Source organism: Apium graveolens, chromosome 4 (genome assembly GCF_009905375.1).
Source record: "Apium graveolens cultivar Ventura chromosome 4, ASM990537v1, whole genome shotgun sequence".
Classification (NCBI taxonomy): Eukaryota; Viridiplantae; Streptophyta; class Magnoliopsida; order Apiales; family Apiaceae; genus Apium; species Apium graveolens.
This window is the reverse complement of record NC_133650.1, coordinates 18,953,835-18,963,438: the sequence shown is the minus strand read 5'-3', so window position 1 is coordinate 18,963,438 and position 9,604 is coordinate 18,953,835. Positions and strand designations below refer to the sequence as shown.

Genomic DNA, 9,604 nt, shown 5'->3' with positions numbered 1-9,604 from the left:
GCTCTTGTTTAGATTCCTTTTCGGGCTCGAAATCTGAGGAGACATGAACTTTGCGCGCCTTTCTTCTCAGCTTTGCCCCCTCTTCTTGGATTCTCTTCTCAATATTAGCTTTGGCCTTAGCTTCTTCTTCTTTTCGAATCCGGTCCGGAAGCAAGGCTCTTTTGATTTCGTCCCGGGCACCCTCGGGTGGTCTTTTCAAGTTTTTGGCGTTTCTGTCGAGGACCGAACCTCGGGATTCCCCGGAGTGCTCTAGCTGATCCTCTGGGCGGGTTTCAAGTTGGTTCCTTTATTTCCATAGGCTTATAGCTGTCTAAATCAGTTCCGGGGTCATGCTTCCCCAGGGATTTGCAGAGGTCTCAGCATACTTGTGGACCGCTTTCTCGATGGTTACCCTCAGATCTCCTGGTTGGAGTTGTTACGACGAGCTACGGGGGGCTCATCTTCTATCTCTTCCATTTCGCCGTCCCTGGGTGGGACGACGGTGGGTTGAACCGTTCCCGAGATGGCTGTCTTGCTCTTTCTTGTGGTCATTTTTCAGAATAAAACGGGCGAAAATGCCACAAATACAACGATATGTATGTTTTAAGGTATGAACGGTATGAAAAGCAAGCTTAAAAGAAAGTAGGGGTGTTTAACTTACTAGGGTGTAACTCTTTCTGGTTCCTGGGGTAGAATAGCACAACTGGAAACGACACTACTAAACCTGAGGTTCGCCCCTCCTTCTAGCGCCAATGATAAGTCTGTTTCTTCTCCGGTCTTCTCCTCTCTCACTCGAGCTCGAGCCCAGTCCACGTGACAGGTGGTGCGTGGTTAAACTGTGATGTGGTGGCTTCTGCAAAACAGAACCAGAGGGGGGTTGTGTCCCCCCGCGGCAACTCCGGCGTGAGAATAAGAATGGGGTTTCTTGAAGAAGAAGAAAAAAAAAAAAAAAGGGAAGAGGGGGCTATTCAAAAATGTATGTAGTGGTGTGTATATATGTGTGTATTAGGTGAATATTTCTCAACCCCTAAAATCCCTTTTTAGGGCCTTTTATAGGCTCCCAAATTTAGGGTTTTAGGGGTTTTTACCTCTTCATCCTAGATCTTGATGATTCTTGGTTGGTGAATGATTGGATGGCTTAGATTATTAGTGGGGTCCGGCTGTCATTTTGCAGCTGGGATGTCTTGGGGATGTCTTAGGATTCACACACGTGGACGGCTGGGATGCTATTGTTCCATTTCTGGTAACATGGGACAATTGACATTTTGACTACATGCCACGTGTCCCGGAGATCACCCCAGTTTGGGCTTAGGGTGTTTTTCTTGGGTTTTTGTAATGTTCTTTTGGGCCTGATTACTTATAGTCTATCAGGCAATTTTTTTTAAACAGGTTCATGTTCGTATGCTCGGGAATTCATATGATGTAGGAAGTGTTTCAGAGCGGGATGAACAGGATAGAAGAAAAGAGAAAAGAGTGAGAAATGCTCGTGAATTCATATGATGTAGGAGGTGTTTCAGAGCCGGATGAACAGGAAAGAAGAAGAGAGAAAAGAGTGACAAGAAAACTTCGAATCCGGGGGTGCATTGTTAGTTATAAATGAATCTGATTGTGATAAACACTCAACTCATCCCAGCACTAACCAGCATAGTTAACATGATTACAACATGAATTACATACTCGTGTTAAGAAACGAATACATACTGAAATAACAAAGAAGAGAAAAAGGAAGTCAGCATTATTTCATAACATGCTTCTTGTAGTCACTTTATCCGTGAGTGACTTCGTGAACAGCCACCTCATATCATAAAAAGTGTAAATTTCCTTTGCCCGGCTCGCACCAGGCACAAAACCAAAACAAGAGATAGAGATAGGCTTGGAAAAAACCCATGTAATGCGTAAAGGGTGAAGTACCCATACTATAAGATGGGAACCATCTGAAGTCAAGTAAAGGACAGGGGTGCACTTCCACCACTAGTCACATTTGTAGTTGTGCATTGTTATTCTAACCGACAAGATACATATTTTTTCTGTTTGCTTCTAGAGTACTAATAATACTGTGGCATCATATTGATTTCTTAGATTGCATCAGTGCACCATTCAGCTATTGCCAACGTATGACGACCACCACAAGCAACAAGTTTGGCACTCCAATGTCCCTCAGCTTCTGTATCGTTAGGATTTGGAGGAGGGAGGTTTATGGGAACTTCGGAAGGATGACCAGTTGTTACTTTTCTTCCATATCCAAGCCGACCATGATCACCGCGCCCAAACTGCCAAGGGTAGTATCAGTCAGTGTATGTTAATCTTACATTTGCAAGTATTCAGCAACAGAAGTAGATACACAATAGATGAATTTCTGTAATATACCTGGAATCATCCGAAAGTCATATTTCTATCATGTCTTTTAAATTATCTTAACAGGGTTTATATATATGAATAAAACATAGATTTAAAAACCACAACCACATGCCAGCAAAGGTAATCGAATTTACATTGAATATATAGATTTTATGACTTTTGTAATCAGACCACCTAGTGCCAAATTTTCCGGGGATCCTGAGCATGTAATTGCTATATGTTAGACTTTGAGACATAAATTTGGAAGATACAATCTAAGGTAAGGTCACAGTCTGGAAAAGTATAATTTTTAAATGCTGGTCCGTTGGTGACCATACTCTGATGGATTAGGGCACAGAACTGATATACTACAAAGATTGAACTACGAGTTGTAAAAAAAAAAAACTGTAACAGTACTCACAGAAAACATGCGGCCATCCTTTGTTAAAGCAACTGAATGAGTGCCCCCACATGACACCTGCATTAAGCAGCATATAGATTACATAAAATACTACATGTCTTAAATTATGATCCAATGTAGATCGGAAGATAATTAAGTTTATTTTGACTATCCACCGTAGAAGAAACAATCTATACTACAAAGAGAAAGAGAATAGCACATTCGAGATTTCAGAAACAATTCAGTCTGTCCAATCCCAGTTTCCTTATCTAAAATGCATCAAACCAACTCAGTTGTTTGTAATAACAAGGGAAACTAAGTAGTATAAAACTGCCATGCATCAATCACCTGAACAATATCCTCCCCAACCAGAAGTTGAACCTTTTGGGGAACCATTTTGCTGCTCTTGTCATCTCCAAATCCAAGCCTCCCGTGTTCACCTCTTCCCCAACCATATACCTGTCGTGAAAATAAAAATCGATATAAAAAGACTTCAGACTGCATAAAATCTAACTTTCGGTCAAGATAATAAATAATCCTCTCATAAGTGGCTATGGACCAGATCAGATGTCCTGAGTGGGCAACTGTGTTGCTTCTTAGGAGTTTATCACCGTCTCAGAATCTTCAGATTTTTACAATGTTTTGGCTATGTAAGTGGATACTTCATTATCTAGAAAAGATCATACAGAAGGCAAAAAAAAAAAAAATTTAATTGTTTAAACACAATTTATGGGCAAAAATGAACGGATCTTTGAGCAATTAATATCAATGGTGACAACAAGATTTCTATTTCTGAGTGGATGTATAATGGACAGGTTCAGCCACGCCAAATTGGAGGAGCATCATGGTATGATAAACAAGGTAGAGACCACCTTGGAGGAAGTGCATCATGGTATGATAAATGAGGTAGATTCAGATGGTAACGGAGTTATAGACCTCTAAGAATTCATCGTACAGAACACCACAGACAAAAATTTCGAGAAGGCTTGGAGAATCTAGGAGGTTTTGTGTTCCACAATGACAAATAGATTAACTACATGGGTCAATAATAAATAGATTATTTTGAGGAGGTTCGGGGTAAAAAAAACTTAGGACGGTCAATGGTGCTGTTAAATACATGTATTCACATATTGACAACAAAAAATGCACTCGCACCTGGCACGCCTTTTTCTTGTTGAATTCTTATCAAGGTAAATTACATGTATATGTATGTTTTGTCAAAGGAGTTAGTGACTGTCGACGGACAGGGAGCGAAGTGGAAGAAAATATAAATATGCAAGTGGCGAGTTTGCAAGTTTTATAATTAGAAGTGATTTTCAGCCACAATTACGGGATGAGAACTTCAATTAGCTCCAACAGAAAATGTGACTGTATAGAAGCCACGATAAGCACGCAACTGAAGGATGCTGTCAGCTACATGGAGTAGTGAAAAAGACATGCCAACTAAACATTAGTTTTAATTTCCTAGTATACTTAAATTTTTAGAAATGGACTTGGCTCCTACGGTAATGACTCATATCCCCCACGAAGGATAAAGTAAAAATTTCATTCGGAAAAACAAATCTGGGAGACGCCATGATAATAATGAGCGTGCTTATGGCATCCTTTTAAAACGAATGTGAGGTGCACAACTAGCAATACCTCTCCTTCATCTGTTAATGCGGTAGAATGCCATCCTCCAGCAGCAATATCAACCTGGACATGTTAAAGAATCAGAAACCTTTAAACATTTGCAGACAGTACAATTTATATAAGCTTACAAGCAGCTAAGCATTTACAGAACAATATATAGCTAATTTTTGGATAATCAATATGTGACAAAATGCTTTGTAATACAAGAGAGGCCAATAAAGAAATTAGAAGGGAACTGAGTAGATGGTGATGGCTATACTAACCAGAGTAAGGTCGGATAAACCATGAACAGGAATAGGTTGTGATCTTGGTTGTGTATCTCCAGTTCCAAGCTGCCCATATTCATTATTACCCCATGCCCATAAACTTCCATCTTCAAGCAGAGCCAAGTTATGAAAAGCCCCAACTGCAATTAGCTTCACTCTTTCAAGACCTTGTACTCTTACAGGGGTGGAAATTTGCTTTCTGAAAAAGGTAGAACAATCAGTTAATCATCATGGACACTACTAAAAATTATCAAGAGATAATCAGGAATATTAGTTATAACTTAAAGAACATAATGGAAAATTATAGTGTACATGTCCCCAGGTGGCCATGGCTGACCCCACGTCCATACATGTCCTTCATGTGTAAGGACCACTGAGTGCGTGCCTCCAGCAGCAACCTGAAACATCAGTAGTACAGGAAATGTTAGTGGAAGTTTGAACCAAAAGATTTCTATATCTTCTCTGTATCTGGTAGCACAACCATGAATCACTCTTTGGTATTCCATATTTTTAATTTTTAGCAAGGCAGTGATAAGACTTTAGGGCATTAGCATCACTTCTAATCACAAGAGAAAGACTAACGCTTGAAACTAATTTACTTGCTAGCTTTAACCCCATGCAAAGCATGGTTCTTTTAAATATATTTATTAATTTGATGCCATTAAAGATTTAAACTCTTAAATTTAATAACATAAATGTTATATTTTAATATGTTACTAATGTGATTTGAAACTTAGACCTCTGATGGTATCTACATAATTCTACATATTAGATTTTAATTGGTCTTAATGAGTAACGAAACCTTGATCTTTGGTAATACTGATAATATCCCTCTTACTCATAGGATATATTTTATTATACATATGAAATATGGAAATGGAATAAGGAAAAAATATTCTCAACTCGGAATTTTGGAAACAGATACCTTTTTAATGTATATACTAAGTGTGCCATACGTTTACTAAAGAGCATCTATTATAATGCAAAGAAACAGATAGACATTAATTATTATTATGTCCATGTAATTTCTTTTTTTTTGGGGGGGAAGAAGAATCCTCACTCTCCCTCCCCTCTATACTCACAAGTTACAATATTGATTAAAAAAATAATTTACCAAAAAAAAACATTATGATATATGTGAAACACACCTGCCGAACTGAAAGCTTGGGAGCACATCGCTGAGGAATCACAATATCCCTCCTCAAAGGTTTAGATGAGTCATCTTTCTTCTCAGGTTCTTCACCACACTGCCCATACTCATTTCCACCTGCATCAAAATACTTCACACCCTCATGATAAAGAATTAACCATAACCCCAAATATCTCTATTCAATATAAGCAGAGAATTAGCAATAGATGTACACATGATAGTTATGTCAATAAAGTGCCAGATGGCCACAAATATAAATTTTGTGTCACCTCAAGATATAGCAGGATGTACCTTATGACTAGATGATCTTAACTGAAGATTACACTATTCTTTATCATCATGACCAATATTTCTAGGAACGGCTAGTCTATGAAATGTTCAGTGTAATAAACAAACATTTACCAATACCGAGGGGCTATGGAAAGAACTCAAAGAAGTAACATATGCATCCTCAAATATCAGAAAGTACAGTCTACAGAAGTTGTTTGCAAGCTCAAAACTTATCACACTCACCATATCGTATCGAAAAGATTAAAAATTAGATAAAAAAATAGACATCAGGCAAAATATTATACATCGCCAACTAAAAGTATAATCTTTGATTAAAAACACAATACATTGACCAAATCCTAAAGTGAAGAATGTACAAAATTAGTAACTGTATTCCTGTATTGTGCGCCCCGCACAAGCAACGCAACTAACTTAATATAAATTAAAAAGTAGTAAACGAGTAACAATACCCCAAGCATAAGCACGGCCTTGATCGTCCACAGCCAGACAATGCCAACCACCGATAGCTGCCTGAAACCAATAACTTCCATTAATCTAATCCCATATTACAATATCTCGAAACCACTAACATAATACTAGAAAAATACCTGGACAATTTTAACAGCAGAAAGAGCTTTGACTTGACTAGGTATGTTCTCAGTTTTAGTATCAGGAGGGTGACCTAATGTTCCTCTTTGATTCCAACCCCAAGTGAACAACTAAATTAAACACACAAACATTAATATATAACAAAAATAAAAAGACTCTTCCATCACGAATATAAAAAAGAATTGAAAACAGTAAAAGATAAAATCAAGAATGGTAAGAGGGGGGGGGAGAGAGAGAGAGAGAGAGAGAGAGAGCACCTTGCCATCTTGACAAATAGCAAGAGAGTTGCGACTACCAGCAACAACAGAGCGGACATATTTAGAGTTGAGAGATTTGATTGAGCAAACCCATTCTTTCTCATCGTTATTACCAGTTCCTAGCTGCCCGTCTTCTCCTGAACCCCTGATGACACCATTACAACATAAAGATATTTAATAATGATAAGTACTTGAAGTAGAACTGAATATCTATCTACATGTATGTATGTTTGTATAGATACAAAAGAGGGACATACCATGCGATTACGGTGGTGTCGGAAGCCATTGAAGAAAGAAAGAGAAAGGGGTCGAAGACAATTGAAGTTGTTTTGGGGGCTGTTGAGGTTTATGTAGTGTAACACTGTTAAATCTCATTTTACTTCAAAATGTTTTATTACTCTTTCGCACTAAAATTTATCTAAAAATAAATAGTTTTCGATTAATTATAAATTTTTACTCAGAAAAAAAAAAATTTCTATAATAGTCGTTAATACACCTTAATGTAAATTCAATTCTCAGACAAAAAAATGTATGCAGCACTAGCAGGCTGCATCAGTATGAGGGCATCCAAGTTGGAGGATTAGTGCGTATCTGGTTCGACAAAACACTCCAAATCCCCCATTTTGGCCTCTTTTATTCTTACTTTCCAAGTGCATAAATCTCTTGTACTCATTTTAGGACACGCATTTCCCGTCTGTATTTCTGTTAGCTTGTACAAATACTCCCTCGTCCCAACTAATTCTTTATGTTTGTTTTGGGCACGGAGGTTAAAAAATATGTATAAAACAGTGAAAAATAGAAAGAAAAGTGTATGAAGTGGTGGGAGGCATTGATTTTTAACGTATAAAAGGCAGGTAATGGAGTAAAAGTAGTATGAAAAGAGAGAAAAAGTGGGAAAGTGGTGGGACTCATTGACTATTTTTGGTAAGTTTTGAAATGTAAAGAATTGAATGGGACATCCCAAAAAGAAAAATATAAAGAAATGGTTGGGACAGGGGGTATTAATCTTTTCACCTATTGATCCTATAATTGTACTAGCAAAGCAGAGGAAATGTATTAAGGCCAACTCCAAAAGTGGCCTAAAGGTCCAAAGTTGGACCGATTTCGGTTCAAATTCACCCAACAGTGGCATAAATCTCGGTTCAAATTTGGACCGATGAATAGTATCGGCCTAAATTCTATTCATTGTTACAAATTTGGACCGAGATTAAAATAATAGTTTTAATGTATTTCTTTTATTTTATTACATAAAGTTTTGATTTCGGGTATTTATAAATGCAATTAACCGATATTAGGATATTATTATTATTTATTTAAATAATAATTTAAATTAAAAAATATTTAAACGTATTTAAATAAATATCATTGCATTTCTTGAATTTAAATTGTGAATACATTCAAACATTAAAATAAAGATTACAACACATAAAACTTAATTTGAAACACAACATAAATGAAAATGCGATGAGAACTAAATTATTAATTTACTCCGACAAATTAAATCGACTTCCTCCAAGATAGTCAAAATATTGCCTGTAACTATTTAGGTTGTTTTGAGATCCTTGACCTTCATCTTCAGATTCTTGACTTTGAGATGAAGAACGTTGTTCTTCTGATCTTTTCAACATGATTCTAGTTTGTTCATCACGAACAAATTCACGTACGTTTGGATGAGATATAGAGTTCAAATCTTTTAATAAAATCTTATTTTCTTCCTTAAATGATAATTTTCGTTGTGAATCTTGATTCTTTTTTTTTCATTAGTTCTACGAGCTGATTATCCTGTTGAATAATTTTAGCAATTCCTTCTTCGTGTTTGTGTTTTCCTTTTGCCTTTTTCACTCCAATTGGGCTACCAGTTGATATTGTCCCAATTTCTTCATCAGTTGAATTAATGTCAAATGCAGACAAGTTCGGACCGATATCTTCCTCGGTTAAAGTTGGGCGGTGGACAGTTGGTGTTGAATCAGGGTTGGCGAATTTCTCACGATCTTTAAGAATGTCACATACGTGATCAAATTTGAACCCTTTTCGGTATTTTGGGTCTCTTGTGCGGCCTAAATGTTGGTAACTTGAATCCGAGTGAAAAGCACTTTCAACTCGAGCCCAAAACTGATCTCTAGATTAATTAATCCCTATGAATGGATTTTGAGATATGTCAAGCCAAACATGACATAGGTGCACATATTGATCAACTGTGTAAGACAAACTACGATTTCCTGAACTCATTTTTATGATAGATTGATAAAAGAATTATTGAGTGAGGATGAATTGTGAAGTGTTGTTATTTATAGAAATCCAACCAATGGACTAGATGGAATCACATAAGATTAGCTTATCTTTTGTGCTGGAGATGAGATATCTTCATCTAACGGTTGTATGCAGATGAAATTCATCCAATGGACTAGATAAAATTAGATAAGATTACCTTGTCTTTTTGTGTTGGAGATAAGACATCTTAATCCAACGGTTGTATGAAGATGAAATCCATCTAATGAACTAGATAGAATTACATGAGATTACCTTATCTTTTGTGTTGGAGATAAGATATCTTCATCTAACAGTTGTATGCAGATGAAATCCATCCAATGGACTAGATAAGATAAACACAAATTCTCTTATCTTTTGTGTTGAAATAAAATACTTTATATTGCATTATAAATATCGAATATCATACCTACAATTGGTACACACTTCTACATCC

General features: G+C 36.8%; 1 protein-coding gene across 1 annotated transcript; it reads right to left on the bottom strand.

Moving 5' to 3' along the window:
• Positions 1-1,697: 1,697 nt before the first annotated feature.
• Positions 1,698-7,311, bottom strand: LOC141717866 (ultraviolet-B receptor UVR8-like). Its single transcript, XM_074520084.1, has 11 exons — positions 7,158-7,311; positions 6,901-7,045; positions 6,643-6,753; positions 6,505-6,565; positions 5,763-5,881; positions 4,927-5,012; positions 4,612-4,813; positions 4,358-4,411; positions 3,065-3,175; positions 2,738-2,794; positions 1,698-2,249 (listed from the first exon to the last, which is right to left on the bottom strand). Exons 1-11 carry the CDS (start codon positions 7,184-7,186, stop codon positions 2,055-2,057), a joined length of 1,170 nt encoding a protein of 389 aa, XP_074376185.1. The 5' UTR covers positions 7,187-7,311; the 3' UTR covers positions 1,698-2,054.
• Positions 7,312-9,604: the final 2,293 nt, after the last annotated feature.

What these genes read in the sequence shown, in the direction of transcription:
- LOC141717866 (XM_074520084.1), bottom strand. Translation starts at nt 7,186, where the DNA reads ATGGCTTCCGACACCACCGTAATCGCATG. An exon ending in AGGCCGTGCTTATGCTTGGG is followed by an intron (nt 5,882 to 6,504) that starts GTATTGTTACTC and finishes ATTTTGATGCAG; the next exon opens with GTGGAAATGAGTATGGGCAG. An exon ending in AGGATGGCCGCATGTTTTCT is followed by an intron (nt 2,250 to 2,737) that starts GTGAGTACTGTT and finishes TACCCTTGGCAG; the next exon opens with TTTGGGCGCGGTGATCATGG.